Source organism: Triturus cristatus, chromosome 3_2 (genome assembly GCF_964204655.1).
Source record: "Triturus cristatus chromosome 3_2, aTriCri1.1, whole genome shotgun sequence".
NCBI lineage: Eukaryota > Metazoa > Chordata > Amphibia > Caudata > Salamandridae > Triturus > Triturus cristatus.
Window position 1 is genome coordinate 1,083,877,835 of NC_140584.1, and position 17,316 is coordinate 1,083,895,150.

At 45.3% G+C, this 17,316-nt stretch overlaps 1 protein-coding gene across 5 annotated transcripts in view; it reads right to left on the reverse strand.

The window, feature by feature from the left end:
- SH2B2 (SH2B adaptor protein 2) overlaps positions 1–17,316 on the reverse strand; it is a 505,642-nt gene that overhangs the window by 121,405 nt on the left and 366,921 nt on the right. For 3 of the 5 annotated variants that reach the window (XM_085649836.1, XM_085649837.1, XM_085649840.1), the window contains one exon: positions 11,809–12,027. The exons of 1 other annotated variant lie outside the window; for it this stretch is intronic. In XM_085649836.1, the coding sequence (XP_085505962.1) occupies positions 11,809–12,027 (219 nt within the window). The remainder of the gene's footprint in view (positions 1–11,808; positions 12,028–17,316) is intronic. One more of the 5 variants, XM_085649838.1, reaches the window with a different exon arrangement.

Here is a 17,316-nt window from a genome sequence, read left to right on the forward strand (position 1 = left end):
TGTTTTTCCAAGACGATATTTTAGCTTATGGGAAGTGTGAGAATGAGCATGAAAGGGTTTTGAGGTCTGTGTTGTGCAAGTTGAAGGAAAGAGGGCTCACTCTTAAAAGAGACAAGTGTCGTATAGGGTTGAAATCTGTGACATATTTGGGACACGTTATTTCTGGAGAGGGTATACAACCCAAACTCAAGTTGGCAGAGAGTATTGTGTTGGCCCCTGCCCCGCAGGATAAGGAGCAGGTAAGGTCTTTTCTGGGCATGGCGGAGTTTTACTCCAAATTTGTGAGAGGGTTTGCCAGTGTGGTTGAACCAATTCGAGTTTTACTGAAGAAAGGGGTACATTTTGTCTGGACACCTGAGTGTGAAAGAGCTTTTGAGTTAGTTAAATCAGAAATTGGAAGGATGCCCACTTTGGGTCATTTTGATGCGAAATTAAGAACCATTCTTACAACAGATGCGAGTCTCAAGGGTCTGGGAGCAGTACTTTCGCAGGTGGAGGATGGTGTAGAGAAGGTTGTGGCTTTTGCCTCCAGGGCTCTCAGAGATGCGGAGGTTAACTATTCTTGTATTGAGAGGGAGGCGTTGAGTGTGTTTTGGGCCATACATCATTTTAAGTTTTATTTATGGGGAATTCCTTTTGAAGTAAAATCTGACCATCGCCCTCTGGTTCAAATTTTCTCGTGTCATCACAGTGACCATTTGACTCCTAGGCTTAAGAGATGGAGTGAAGGTTTGCAGGAATTTAATTTTCGTGTGCACTACATGTCTGGCTTGAGTAACAAGTCAGCTGATTGTTTGTCTAGGTTGCCAGCGAGCGGTGAAGAATTTGATGATGTGTCTGAGAATGTGAATTGGGTGATGGAAGATCCGCTCTCAGAGGAAGAGTGGTTGGCTGGTGCCGTTGAAGATGAGGCATTTGTTTCCCTGAAAGAGTTTGTAGCTAAAGGCTGGCCAAGTTACAAAGATCTTAATTCTGTCGTGGAACCATTTTGGAGTGTAAGGGATGATTTATCTTTTTGTGGAGGCAAATTGATGAGGGGTGATAGATTGGTTCCGCCTGGTGTCCTCAGGGATAAGGTGGTTAATCTGGCCCATGAGGGACATCTTGGGAGAAGTCTCACGAAAGCACGTGTTAGGGAAAGGTACTGGTGGCCAGGAATGGATCGAATGGTGGAATCTGTTGTTAAAGATTGTCATTTATGTGCTATCAATGACAAGTCTCATGTGGCCAATCAGGTTCCCCTTTCACCTGTGGATGTACCAGATGCAGTGTGGACTAAGTTGGGGTTGGACATCATGGGTCCGTTGGAATTAATGCCGTCTCATGAGAGGTTTGTTGTACTTTTGGTAGATTACACATCAAAATGGGTGATTACCAAGTGTATGGCCACGGTCAATTCCAAGTCAATAATTGAGTTTCTTAAGGATGTTTTTATTTCTGAAGGGGTGCCCAGGTTTCTGGTTACAGACAATGGTGTGCAGTTCGTCTCCCAAGAGATGCAAGTTTTTCTTGAAGGTCTTGGGATAGTTCATCAGAAGACTGCATTATATTCTCCACAGGCCAATGGTCTCACGGAGAGGATGAACAGGGTTGTCAAGAGTTGTGTTCAAAGGGCGCTTGATTCCAAGGCTTCTTTGAGTGATGTGTTGAGGGAAACCTGGTGGGCTCATCGAACGGTTCCCAATGCGATTTCTCAGAAATCTCCTTTTGAAGCTTTAAGGGGGAGGTTGGCAGTTTCTAAGTTGAATCCGGTTTGGCTGCCTAAATGGGTGAGCAAGGGTGTATGTGAGGAGGAGAGGAAAACTAGGATTTCTGAGTATCAGGAACGATATAAGGTGCGTTATGATGACAAGAAGTCCGTGAAGAAGAGGGTGTGGAATGTTGGTGACAAAGTTTGGGTGAAGGGGGTGAAACGTTGTCACAAAGGGGTATCTAATCTATCTGGTCCTTTTGTCATCATTACAATTTAAAAAAATGTCGTGACCTTGGACAATGGTTGCACTTGGAGTATGTCTAGATTGGTTAAGTCTGATGGCTCGGTTCCGGGTGCAGCCAGTGTTCATGGTTGTGTTTCAGTAGAGGGAAATGAGGGTTCTGGGAGGTTGCATAGACGAGGGCACATGCCTTCAAAGTTTAAAGATTATGTTTTGTATTAGTGCTATTTTTCTTGTGTTTCTTGAATTTTAGTTGTTTGTGTAAATGCTAGGTATATTGCTTTTCTTTCTTTGTTCATGCATCCTGTTTTCTGGGGGCTTGTTTTCTTTTGGTTGTTGGTAAAGGGGATGTGTTGTAATTTGCTTGTATTGCTGTGTTCTGAGCTATGTCAGTGGTTGTCCTGGTGACAGAATGTGAGTCTGATGGTTCCATGACAGACTGGCATTCTGCCTGAGGAGACACTGGAGTGCGGACCTGTTGGCAAGTCCTGTCGGTGGTTGAAGTTAATAAAGACTTCCTGTGGACTACAACTTCCTTTGGATTTATTACTCTGTCTCTTTCAGATGCCTCGGACTTGCTCTTTGGTTGGCATCATCAGGATTGGTTGGTGGGGGGCGCTGGTTGACTTTTGAGCCGGAACAGTTGGGTCCTTATTCCTTTGCTCGTTCTGTGGGTGCTACCCCTGCTCCTCTTTCACCCTGTCACCTATGCGTGTTTGGCGGGGCGGTTGGCCTTTTTGAGAGGGGGTTCCATCTTTCATCATTTTTCACGCATCCTCCTAGCTGGCTCTCAGAGCTGCCTTTTTCTGTCTGCTAAGGGTCCTGTCACGCGCCCAAGTCTCCCCCTAGTTGGCTCCCAATGCTGCCTCTTCCTGCTTGATGCTGTCTCTCCTGCGCGCTGTGCCCTCTCTCCTACACGATGACCCATACTGTCACTTTCCTTTCCGTTAACGTCAAAGGCCTCAACTCGCCTTCCAAGCGCCGCCAGGTTTGGCGCTATTTATCCCAACACGACCCTGATGTGATTTTTCTTCAGGAGACCCACCTGCTTTCCTCCGACACCCACCTCATGTCTCATCGCAAATATCCTATCCAATATTGGGCAAGTTCTCAAACCAAGACTGGAGGGGTGGCGCTTCTCCCTAAATCTGGCTAGCGTGCGACCTCCTCCCAATGCATTGCTGATGACGAGGAGAGATTTTTAAAGCTTGATATGGTTTGGGGCCGCAGCTCCTGCACTTTCGTTAATATCTATGCCCCCAATAAGAAGCAGGACGCCTACCTACGACAGCAGCTGGGGACGTTATTGCGTGCGGTTTCAACTCCTATTGTTCTGGGAGGCGACTTTAACTTAGTTTGGGACACTGAATGGGATCGTACGGCTCAGGCGCATCAGGTTTTGGGGGCGATGTCGGCGCACCTGAAAAATGCCATTACGGACCACGATTTGGTCGATGCCTGGATACATCTACACCCGGACTCCAGAGATTATTCCTTCTATTCCCACGTCCACCGCTCCTATTCGCGGATTGATCACTTTTTTCTTTCGCTTCCCCTGGTGCGGGATCACTGCACGGCTGTCATCTCAGACATCTCTATCTCTGACCATGCGCATGTCCTGATTACGCGCCAACTCCCTGCACTTCGACACGATACCCTACCGCCTTGGCGTATGCCTCTTCAAGCCCTCCTCGACCCGGTTGATGTGGCGGATATCCGTAAAGAGATTGAATTTTTCTTTGCGACTAATACCCTCGACGATACGCCTGAGGATGTTTGATGGGATGCCTTTAAGGCTACTATTCGTGGGGTCATCACCTTCTATATCTATTGCACGGTCCCGCGAGGCACGTTTGGTTGAGGATACACTCTCTCACGATATTAAAAATCTGGAACGAGTGGACCATGCCTCTCCGTCTCTTGCTAATAAAAAACGTCGTCTAACTGCTCTGCGTGGCCAACTCCGCCTTCAACACACTAACAAGGCTGAACGACTGCTTATCAACCTTAAACAGAAGTTTTACGTCGGAGGTGACAAGGTTTGGGCGTGCCTGGCCCGTCGTTTAAGAGCCCAGACTGCTCGTGCTCACATTCACAGGCCCTGATGGCTCTTCGGCTACCTCGGAGAGAGACAAGGGCAACACCCTCATGGCCTTCTATAAGGAGCTTTACACTCAGGCTCCTTGCTCCTCGGAAGTGGTTGAGAAGTTTCTGAATGCCTGCCCCTGGGACCCGATTGACCCTTATTTTAAGGGGTTACTCGACGAACCTATCTCCCAGGATGAGCTTGCTAAGGCCTTGAAGCAACTCCAGACAGGTAAAACGCCAGGGCCTGACGGCCTTCCGCTTTTTTTATTGAGTTTTCTACTCCATCTTTTTAATGGTTTTACGGATACCAAAGGCCTTACACCTACGATGAATGAAGCTGAGATTGTCCTGGTCCCTAAGACTGGGAAAGACCCGACTCTGGCGGCTTACTTCCGCCCCATAGCTCTGTTAAATACGGATGCAAAAACTTTTACGAAAATCCTAGCAAACAGACTGGAACTCCACCTCCCGGGACTTCTTGACCCCGATCAGGTGGCCTTTATTCGACACCGTCAGGGAGCCGTTAAAACATCCGGCGCATTGCCCACCTAGTGGAAAAAGCGCGCATTAGAGCTATTCCCGCCTGCTTAGTCTCCCTCGATACCGAGAAGGCGTTTGATCGTGTGGACAGGGGCTTCTTGCGGGCGGTTCTTCTGGAGATTGGCAAGGGACTGGGCTTTATATCCAAATTGGCATGGGACTGGGCTTTATATCCAAACTGATGGGTCCCTATGTTAATCCCACCACCCGTATACTCTTTAATGGCTCTACCACTGCCCCTATATCTATTCTCCGGGGCACGCGACAGGGGTGCCCGCTCTCGCGCCTTCTTTTTGCGCTTGTGGTCGAACACTTGGCCATCGCCATCCGTTGCCACCGTGATATCCAGGGCATCCGTATGGGAGGTGCTGCACACAAGGCCTCCCTCTTTGCTGATGACCTGTTGCTATCCTTGTCCTCTCCGTCGCCCTCCTTGCCTGCGGTGGCTAACCTCTTAGCCTCCTTTGAAGCGGCTCGGGCCACCGTATTAACCTAGAGAAATCTCACGCCCTCAATCTTACGCTTCCAGCGCTGGAAGTCCAGCGCCTCCGAATCCTTCTCCCTGTGCAGTGGACTGGAAGGGAGAAGGCCCAAGTATCGTATGGACTCTGAGTCCATACGATACTTGGGCTTAGACTTAACCCCTACACTTTCGTCCTGGACCTCCTCGATTGGTCTCGCTTTCGCAACTCAGTTCTCGACTGGATGCAACGGTGGGAGGGGCTTCCCTTGGCCTGGTTGGGCCGCCTTCATGCAGTTAAGATGTCCCCTCTCCCTAAAATTCTCTGTTTGTTTCAGTCACTCCCCACCTCCATCCCGCGCGTGGATATCCAGGCCTTGCAGCTTGAATTTACCAAATTCATCTGGTGGAAAATCGTGCCCCCGCTTCTCACAAGATACTCCTGCTTCCCAGATCGCGGGGGGACTGGCCTGTCCCAATCTGATGGAATATTATTGGGCCTGCCACCTCCACTTTATTTCTGAATGGATTGTCCCTAAAAGTGAAAAACACTTGTTTCATATGGACCGGGCGGTGGCTTGTAGACCACTCTGAGATCTTGCTTGGCTCCCACGTTCCGCACGCCCACGCAGTGTTTATTTGGCGACACCGACTAGAACGGTCCTGGAGGTGTGGGTCCTGGAGGTGTGGGATGGATTGGCGCTCTATCGTGGTCCCACGACTTTCCCCTCTCCGAATACGCCGTTTACACGCAATCCAGCCTTTCCCCCTGCAATCCAGCCTTTCCCCCTGCGCTCCAGCCTCACTCTTTCGAAGCCTGGACTATAGAGGGTCGCCGAGTCCTCCAGGATTTCTTTCAAGGCTCTACTCTTCTCTCGTTCGACCTGTGTAAACAGTTTCTTCGCCTGTCAGACAAGGAGCGTCTATAGTACTACCAAGTACGTCATTGGCTCTCCACCCTCGAGTACTCCCGGGAAGTGACCCGGCGTCTTACCCCCTTTGAAGTCCTGGTTCGTCAATTTGACGGATCTAAAGGCCTCATCTTTAAGACCTACTCGGTTCTTCAGCATTCTGGGCATTTACCGAGACATGGCTACCAGACTTGCTGGGCCGCTGATTTATCCACTGACGTCTCCCCTGAAGACTGGGATCGCTTATGGAAGGCAATTCCTAAGACATATCATAGTATACCGCAGCATGAATCTGCCTATAAATTGATGCCAGTGGTACTATACTACTATTGCAATTCGTAAAGTGGGTTTGATTCCAAGGTCTGTTAGATCCTATGTCAATCGTCGTGGTATGAGTGGTTTGTGGACAAACGGAGCACCCCCCACATGGGTCCAGTGACTGCAGGTAAATCCCATAGTGTACCCACAGACCTAGTCAAAGGAACCATGGGACGTGTATGAATCAATCTGTCTTTTACATTCCCTGCTCTTTTGAAAGCAAAAAGCAGCGGTGCGATTCTATCATTACAGCTATTTAAAATCCGCCAGTGTTTCTTAATGCTTTTCTTGATGTTATTGGATAGGGTGCGGAATGTATTAAACGTCAACCGGTCAAGAGGTGGCTTAGTTGATGGTGGTTGCAGCAAGGCTTCACGGTTGTTGTTCGAAGCTCTCTTGAGTGACCGTTTGACCAATTTACGTGGGTAATGTCTATCTAACAACTGCTCAGTTAGAAGACTTGTGTGTCTTTTGAACCCCTTAATAGTGGATAGTGGAGCAGTTCCTGGGGACCCGATGGAACTGACCGTAGGACAAATTATCCCTCAGAGCTTTAGGGTGCTGGCTGTCATATCGCAATAGCGAATTTCGTGCCATAGGTTTCTGGTACAGTTCACTCTCGAGACCCTGCGGTGTTACAAAAATAGAGAGATCCAAAAATGCCAAGCAAGTCTTGTCCATCTCTACTGTGAACTTAAGGTAATCATTCCGTGGGCCTCCTTCGTCTGAAACAGGTCCCAGGGTAGGTGAGGTGCAATCCCAGATCACGTTGGGTAAGCAATTCGTATATGCTTTTATGTAATGAACAGGCACATTTAATTGTTGGCCTGTTTTGGAGACAGCACAGGTGATTTTTGATGTTGGAATTTTGTGTGACAATTGTCCTATTTCTCTAGGTGACGTTTGCACCCTGTGATCAAGAGGATTAGTAACTACTGAGGTTGTATTAATTCCAACCTTGATTACTTATCACATTTCTTATATTTGTTTTGTCATGCTTCACTATTGGTAGTGTGATCACTGTTTGCAGTAGCATGCTTTAGATAGACACAGGTCCTGAAGAAAGCCGTGGGTAGTATACCTGTATGGCTGAAACATGTTGACCTACGTATAGCAGTCACTAAGAAGTACTGCTATAATTTCTTTACACTATTTTAATCAAGGTGTGCGGAGTGAATGCAATACCTAGGATTTTTCTCTCTACACAACCTTTTTTAGTTTTCACTGATTTTTTTGCACTGCACTGTATAGGATTATTCATCCTGGATACAAGTACCTCTTGTTCTACTTGTGAGGTCAATATCTACCAGTCTAAATGAGCGACAGAGCTTCTAACCAGTGAGGTAGTCTCTAGTCATTAGATAGATGACCAAATGATATGAATGATCAAGAGAGCCAGTTTGATGCAAATCCATGCTCCATCCTATGAGTAAGATTGATGGAAATCCATGCTCTGCTCTAGGACTGGTTATTATTGATCCTTTGCACATTCTACAATACATCAGTCAGCAAGTTAATTGATTACACCTTTGTAACCCTACCCTTGTTCAGCAAAATCAGAGATTTTCAGATAGGTACACTGGATCAAAGTGATCACCTACCACAAGAAATCACTATGAACATATTTGGCTCAATACCAACCCAGCCAGTGGAGGACTCCAACTCTATTCAACCAGTCAACTGTGAAGAATAAAATGCAACTCGCCAACCAGAAAAACTGTTGGTCCTGGCAAAGTCACTCTTGGACGAACCAGAGGGTGCAGGTACTAACGTACGAACATGCTGGGAACTTTTTACTAAAAAGTTAGGAGCAAATGCATCCAGCAAGCAGAGGTCCTCGTTCACCATTAAGAGAAACTCTTCAAGAACAGATCTCCCTTCAACTGTTAAAAACAGGCCATTCAACCTCCTTCCCATCTTGTAAAACTCCCATTTAAGGGAGCTCAAGAAAGCAAAAAATTTAAAACTACGGAGGCTCTGGCGAACAGGCCCAGACCCTATTATCCAGGAGGAGCTAATGAAACTAAAAATAAACAAGAAAAAGATAATCTGGAAAGCAAAAAGGGAAGCGGAGGACAAGGTTGTGGGCTAAGCTATTATACGACTCCAAGTCCAAGAATAGCGCAAGATTATGGCACATGATAAACAGCTTACAGAGCCGAAGTGCGCAGAGAGTTAATTCACATCTAACGGAAGAAGCCTGGGCAGCTCACCTTGGGCACCACTTCAATACAGAATCTGAAGGAATCATGATTGGGAAGTCTAGTCCTAATTATATATCCTGGGATAAATCGCCTGACCAAACCAAACCACTAACAACCGCTTCATTCTCACTTACTGTCAAACAGATTAAAAACAGGATAGCAAAAGGCAGGCTAGAGAATGCGCCGGGCCCTAACGGGACTCCAGAGATCCTGTTTAAACACGACCCGGATTATTGGTCGAAAAAGCTACTACCACTATTTGAACAGATCTTGAGAGTAGAAACAATACCAGCTTCTTGGAGGGGCCCATTATATCTCCAATATACAAGAGAGGCATTAAGAATGAAGCAAAAAGAGATAGGATGATAGCAGTAATAGAGAACAATTCTAAATATTATGATGGCCTTCTCTTGGACGAAATCACAGATTGGGCAACTGAAAAATCAGTTATTCCCCATAACCAGACGGGTTTCTGCAAGGGTATGGAACTACTACGAACATACTCACCCTCTCCCTCTTAATAGACGCTGCAAAAGCCGCAAACCTACTACTTTATATGTGCTTAATCGACAATATAGACAGGAGAAAGCTATGTGCTAAACTCAATAAAAGAAATATTCCTCCTGTTATCTTGAACCAGTTGATCCTTTTACATAATGACACTTAGGTGCAAGTGAATCTTGGAGCCGGAGACTGTCTGTCCAGAAAAATACCAACTACAAAGGGGCTAAAACAAGGATGCGTGCTGGCCCCGATTTTGTTCAACCTTTTTATGGTACACTTCTATATAAAGTTGGACAATTGCAACTCACACGCCCCAAGGATGGGTGGACTTCTCTTTTCCAACTTACTCTACGCTGATGACCTTGTACTGATCAGCCCATCCCTGATTGGACTTCAACATCTATTAGACACCATACAAAGTTTCTCTGCAAATAACGATCTAAGCATCAACTTAGACAAGTCTAAAGTGATGCGATTAAACCAAAAAAAACAACAAATCTAATTTCTAACTAATAGAAGTAGTCGAGGAATACAAGTACTTGGGGGTCATAATAGACAATAAAGATATTTTTTGCGGCACAAAAAGAGGCCATCAGGAGAAGAGGAAACATAATAGCTGCAGCATTAAAAAACAAACATCAAACATAAAACTGCTGGCCCGAGCCTCATGCCACTGCTCCAAGGGCTCCAAGAAAAACCCATCCCAACCATCACTTATGCGAGTGAGTGTTTGAGGGGAAGAGACGCAGTCACTTTGGATAGTACAGTTTCAAGAGCAGTAAGAATGATATTAAAGCTACCTAAATATATTTCGCCAGCCCAAAGCAGATTGGAATTCGGCCTGCAGATGCAAGAGATTGCCAGCAAAGGTGCCTACGTCCAATGCTGGCATAAAATCAAAAGTGCTGAGGCCGGCTCGTTGACCACACACTTATGGAAGGAAATACAGTCAAAAAAAGAAAGTGCGGCCATGACCTACTTGCTAGCCTTGAAAGATCGCTTGGGCCTAGGGTAACTTCGGGAGGCCTCGAGGACACACAACAGCTTCAAAGACCTTGTTAATAAGACAGTAAAAAGAGTTTCCCTGGTGGAAGATAAGGCAGCGCTTAAAGAGACCATGGATGGTACGTCCTGCAGAGTTACATCAAGCCCTTCCCCAAAACTTATCTATATGCAGGATTCACAAAGATAATAAAGGAAAAATATCTTCACTATCGATTGTGCATTCTTCCAACCCTGCTGCACTTTTCACCCTGGAAACGAATACAGGCATCTACTACCTGCCGCCTATGTGGGAAAGCAAAATACAATGTGCTCCACTCATTGTGCATCTATGCAAAGCTGCAATTTGAACGTCGATTGCTACTAGAACCCATCTTTAAGATCAAGGGGATAAGATATTGCAGGCAGTAAAAGCGTGCTTTGAAGGTGGTGAAGTTCAGTTGATCTTTTTTGTACGATTCATGGACATAGTGGGGAAAAAACTTCAATAACCAGCAGCTAAAGGGTTAACTACTTTTTGCACTGCAACTAGAAGGTTCCCTGCAGGGATGCTGATTGGATAACAACTAAGCGGAACGTTCCACTCAGTCTTATCCAGCTGCATAACCCTTTTTATTTCCTCCATCCCATAGCCGAAACACGGCCTTACTCAGCATCTGGACCCATGAGCCTGTCATTTTCATTCTTATGCTCTGGATCATTACTATGAGCATTACAAAAACTCATCTGGATCTCGAGCTAGAAACTAATAGTACTGCGGACACCAGCTAACATCGCTTCTGCTGTCTACAGAACGACATGTTGCTGGTTCTCTCTTCATCGGACTGTCGACTACTCACTTTTATACTACTACATCTTGGGACCTTCTAATCTTTTTTTATATAAAATTAAGAAATTTCTTTTAACATAAAACTCTTTAACAATTATTTTTTATATAGGGCGTGAATCCAGTACAGTTCTTTTGTATAATAAGTTAAATTGCAATTTCTGGTTTTAATTCTGGGGAAGTTGAGACATTACTTTTATCCCTTCATTGCAATGGTTTTAAGTAATCACACAAATAAAGTTATCTATCTATCTATCTTGACAGGCAGTGTTGCACAAGATAAATGCTCTTCCCAGATTTCCTACAGAACTTTCTATTTAGGATCACTGAGGAATTTGTAAAATAAAAAAATATTGGAGTTGTCATTACTTTTCTATGGAATAGAGGTAATCACAGAACTTTTCTGTTGACACTGTACAGGGGCACTTACGATAGGGGCATCGCCCTTCTACAAATGAGTAAGCATTATTGGGTGCCTTTCTCATCAGACCTCTGTGGCACACAAAGGAATGTTAGCACAATTTTTTGTGCAACGATTTGATTAAATAGTTCTGAGAAGCAATTTATGGTCCCTGAAAATAAAGATAACATGGTCCAGATTAATAAAAGGTAGACAAGCTATGAGCATATGGACCCTGTCAGTGTGGTAAGGCGCAGACCTGGCCTGCATTACAATTAACAAATGCAGAAGAGTTTGTCAGATCACTGAAACACTTCTACATTACATGACAGCACCGGGCAACACAAAAATGTTTAAAGGCTGCTTGCACTCCCAATGAAAGGTTGTTAATCCTACACCAGGTATCATGGATTGGGAATAGGAGGGATCCAGATTCACACATTGCGATGTCCTGAGACTTCACAGGGGTGTGCAAGTCTTGGACAGTGACAAACGCATATGTGCTTACAACAGACGGGAGGGTGCCTTAGGGTGAAACATGCTCTGGACAATGACATAGATTGACCTATGTAAATACCACGGCTTGCAATATGCTACTTCACAAGTGTGTACTCCTGGTACCTGTTAGATGAGAAGTGACAGGTGACTCCAGGGTCTGTAAAAAGTTCTCCAGTGGGACGTGGGTGAGGTGTTCTATTAACGAAGATTCTCTGCTCCTGGGCTGTGGCACTGGAACGGATGGAAGTGGTGGGGGAGGGGAGGTCACCATGGCAGCAGTGGGGGGTTGCACTTCAGGGGTCATGGATGAGACATACTGCTCCGGAGAACGGTGGGAGCCTGCTAAAGAAAGAACACATTACAGCCATACTCTCTACAGTGACATTACACTGCATTGCATTACAAAAGAGTCACCTTGTACATTTCTTGAATCAAACCTTAGTAGCATCACAATGTATCCATATCAGATGCCTTCTACCAGACAGGAATACAGGAACTGCACTACATTTTAGGAAATTATAAAGGGCACATATAAGAGATGTATGTGCTTCAGTCTGAAGGGATAAACAAGCCAAATATTCAAAAGAGAAAGGGGAAAAAATGTAGAAACTAAAACCAAAAAGGACCAACTCACTGTAAGGACTCTACAACCGTCACTGCCCTCTTGGACAGTCCGAAACTGTACAATGGAAACCTTTTCTGTCAGTTGCAGGGTAAGTGAGTCATTAGGAAGGTTCTGCATCTAAATCATGCGCCCTGGGGGTAATCAGTCATTTAAAAATCAAGGCATAGAGGGTAGCCTGCAAGCTCAAGGTTATGCCTCCGGGGTCTCAATAGGTTGGTTAAATATAAAATGTTGTTACAAGTTTGCATATGTCCTGTACACCACACTGGACATCCTAGCAGAAAGATCTTGGGATGCTAGTGGACCACCTGAATGTTGGCAGTAGCTCACAGTCTGATGGAGATCTGAAAGCCTGCAGATTAAACGCCCATACCTTTTGACAGATGATTACCAAGGTCCTGCTATTACTGAATTTACGGTTTCGGTCTTCTAATTAAGAAACAAAGCCTTCAACAGCATTAATATCAGGATACACAATAATGGGCTAGAGAGCTAGATCCATTTCAGAGCTAGATTATAATAAGCCATGGGTGCCTAAATAAACTCTATTTAGATATACGGTACATATGGCCGGCCTGAAAACTGCCATGAATCTGGCCCTCCTGGACTTGTTAAACACTCTTGATAAACTGTAGACACATTGCTAGACAATGAAAAAGGACTCTGAGGAATGGGTGGTTATGTAACTGATGCGGTGTGTATAATTGGACAAGAGGCTTAGTGGTGATAGAGGGATCCCCTGTGCGCGAGAGGAAAAGTTAAAAGTACTAGCTATGAGTGCAAGAGAGGCAGACCTCAAATTTGCACAAGTTGAAAGCTGTTTCACTAGGTTACACTGTGTAAACGGTGGCTTCAAGCCAGGGTCCTTCTGCCATTGTCTTTGGAGAGATCCTGGGCACTGCATGACAACCACAAGAACATACCCAACTACATGACCGTTTAAATGGTGGACAGGTTGATGCTCCAAAAAAGATACATTTGGTGAACTCCACTTAACCATATAGTTCCAGTTCAATATGCATCAGTGATCTATGGATATATGGTACGTCAGTGCGGTTGCAGAGATTGAAAACATATGCTGTGGAATGTACTAAACCCATCATCCCAAAAAAAAAAAAAAAAAATAGATCGTCTTCAGTACTGATCTTTCTGGTGCAAAGATTCCTCACTTTTTGAATATCCCATGTGCTAAATTGGATCCGGAACACATAGCTCATCCAAAGCCATAGAGGGTGTTGGCTCCACACCGGCATAATTAGCAATACCATCATGAAGTCACTGGACCCATAAAAGCGTCCACCACAGATCCCAGACATCAGTTTCCTATCAATATTTTCCATAACAAAGAGATAGTGTAGTGAAGACTGCTATATACATACGTACAATGCTAAGTTAGCACAACCGCGTTGGATGTTAGAAAGCCATCTTGCCGCTTTTGCACACAACACTGTAGTTACATGTTATTAATTGAGAAATGCTTGCTCGCCTTTGCTTCACATGAGAACTGTCTGTTGTTCACATCCCTAACAGTGAGCAGCGACCTTGGTCTGAACATTGTGGAAAGAAACAGTCTGGGTCGCTAGACAGTGCATGTTGTTGGGTTCAGGTTGATCGGCCCACTATTTAGCCATAACACGCACGCAGCTGCAAATACCTGAAAGTCGTACAGCCCCCACTGGCAAGAAAATTATATACTCAGCTGAGACATGGCTCTCTCCCAATTGGGGCGCTTACATCTAGATGGGAAAAATTGATGGAGGGCAATTGTCCAGCTTGCAAAATTTGTAATGAAGATATTGTGCATATTTTGTTTTTTTGTCCAGCATATAATGCCATTCGAAAATGTTGGCTTATTCCTTTGTGCAAAAATTTGGGCCTCAGACAATGTGCACAAGCCTGCAGAGTCCTAACCTATGACACTGATCCTCACATTGTTTATGCAGTTTCTCGCTTTTTATATGGTATGTGGAGGAGAAGGATGAGTTTTATCAATTTATAGTAATGGCTTTTCGAGCTTTTATCTCTTTCCCTTACCAAATATTCATGATAACTCATTGTTTAATAATTCTTAAAAAAAAAAAAAAAGAAAACTATCTCCGTATTTAGGATCTTATTCTTGTACCTGTATATATTTTATTGTATTTTTATGGTCTTGTTACCGAAATAAAGTTATCAAACGAAACCTGAAAGTCGAGTGCTTTTAATATTGCAGGCAGCATGTTTTAGATTCATTCGGAAGAAGAGCTTTCCCAGGAGCAGAGTCTAGCTGATCCTGTGATGTGATTTCACTAAGCTGATCTTTACGGTATGGGGTTCCCCATTCAAGCCTAGAGACCTTTTATTAGTCTAATAATAATATTAGTTTACTAGCGAAAGGAAGGTGGCTGACATCCACTGTCATTTTATTATGATTACTCCTTTCATTTTCTATGGTATTGTAACTATTCGGATGGTTTTGATCTTAATCATTTGTCTGCTTATGTTAGCCAAAGTACTGCATCTTAGGACACGAGGTTTATAAAATAAACTCTTTAAACTTTACCGTGTCTCTGTTTATTCTGTTGTGGACTGATATGAGAATAATTACGAACAGGTATTTCTGATTCCCACCATTCCTGAGAATACCCTAAGTCGCTTATTCTGGGTTGTCTATACATTGGGACCGCCGAGATAAAACTCGGATAACGAATGGGACACTGATGCTGGTCGGATAAGGGGTTCTGGGTTCTGAGGTGAGTTTTTGGTACACCAAAAATTCACTGAGGTCCTGGTTTCCTGTGCATAGTTCTGTGCATAAGCAGAATCCCTGCAACATGGCGCACCTAACGTTTGGTCGATTGATTTGAAACGCCTTAGTAGTGCTTATATTAGTCCACAACACCCTCACTCTGGTTTCCGGTGAACGGGAGTGACGGGTTTAGCCTACCTGTGTTTCGACTAATGGGTTCTTTCAAGCTTGATCATTAAAAAGGTTATTTTTACTGAACCCCAGTGCTACTGTTGATATCGTTGATACTCTTTAGTGTGTCCTTATGGCGATTGATATAGCCGCACATAGTCGTGCACCTCTACACCGTCATTTGACGACGTAGGGGGTGCCGGATGATGGGATGGCTGTTATTTTTGTGGTGAGCGCTGATGCGTCATACCCTTATGAGTTGTTGTACTCATGGGTGACTTTTCCGGCGGTGGATGCAGACGATGATACGTTTCATTCCTATACTCCCACGCACCTACCTGCGATCTATACGCCGTATAGGACACAAGAAATTCCTATTTCTGCCTAGCAGCATACCATTTGGTTTAATGGTGCTCTTCCCCATGCAGTTGCACCAGCTAGAATGGGCCCGTTGTCTATGGCAGGGGCCACATGGCCGGTGCTACACACAGCCCTGATTACAGTTCATAGGGCTTTAGTGCAGTACGTGTCACGCAACGTGCAGGTGGGGGGCACCTGCTGTTGCGGGACAACCAACAGACCACCACGCGGTGGTTATTAGTCCTGTTATGGTTAATTCGGTTATGGGCAAGCGTCCCCAAAGAAAGGATGATTTACCTTAATGGCTTGCTGAGAAATTTGACCAACTGGAGGCGGTTTTTCCGCATACCTCTCCTGTGGAGAAACACAGGATTCTCACCATTAGTTTGCCGAAAGACTTGGTCCCAGATATTGCCGATTGCGCAAACTGGGGCAAGGTCTTTGCCACGACCTACTCGAAGTGCTTCGGCACTCCGTCTATGTCTGTACTACCCTCCGTCATTAAACGTGTTCAAGAGAATCACGGAGCGGAGGCTGCTGTTGAATTGGGAATGAGGCTTGTCGGAGTGTTCGATGTGGTGGCTTCCATGGTAATGGGCAACCTCAAAGGCGATGCCATGCAGTTCCAAGTAGCTAATAAGCTGGACCGCGTGGATGAACTCGACAGACCTAAGGAGTTCGCTAAAATAATTGCGCAAGCCTATAGGACCATAGGCCGTAGAGCCTTAGGTGTTAAACCAACTGTGATAATTCCTGATATAGTACAGCAAACTAAGGTGAGCTCGTCTACTAAAGACAAACACCCAAATTTTCCTAAACAAAATTGGCGAGCAAAGAAACAGGGGAAGCAGCAACAGAAACAGGGGTCTCGTCCTGCCTCACCCGTACAGTCGTCTAGCGAACGCACATATGATCTGCGCGATCGATCTAGTATTAAGTCACCCGATAGATTTCAGGTTTCTGAACAACGCTCTCCTCGTTCTTCACAGGCAACATCGGCTTCACAATCCGGTGGCGGAGACCGTGGGAAAGGAAGGGGTGCCCAAAGTCGTGAGCAACCCCATCAGACTGACAGCAAAGGCAAGCAGGACGAGTCTGCACGTCAACGACCCCCGTTTCAGAAGAAGAAAGTTGCTGCGCTAACAGCGAGGTACGCCACAGATGGTGCGGACGCAGCTTCAGAACCTGACATGGGCGCGAACGCTGCTCGACAGCGCGGCGGAAGTTACAGTAGTGCGACAAGCACTGCGTCCATATCTGGTGGCGACAGCAACTGATACGTTCATAACTGTAGAAACTGCTGACACTAGAGTGGCTCCCCCTGACAGACTGTATACTATAGTCCTTTTAATTGAAGGTGACATACAACGCACGATTCAAGGGATTTTTTGGGATAATTTGACCTCTTCCTATGATATTCTATTGGCAGCGGCTGATTGGCCCCCGGCTTTCATTTTAGATGCTCCTAGAGGGGAGGAGATGATCCTCCCGTCCTTTGCGCACACAGTGCCAAAGGACCAAGCTAAGAAGTTCGCCGAGGAGTGGGCTCTGGTGCTTGCACCTGCTTTGTATCGTAATCAGGTAGGCTGGGATAAATAGTCTCCCAGCCATGAGATTCCGTTGCGGTCCACGCCCCAGCCACAACCCCAATATCCCATGCGTCGCGAAGCAAGACTTCACGTCGCAGCTGACCTTGAACAATTGGAATATCAAGGTGTAATTGAAACATGTGTGTCACCAATGAATA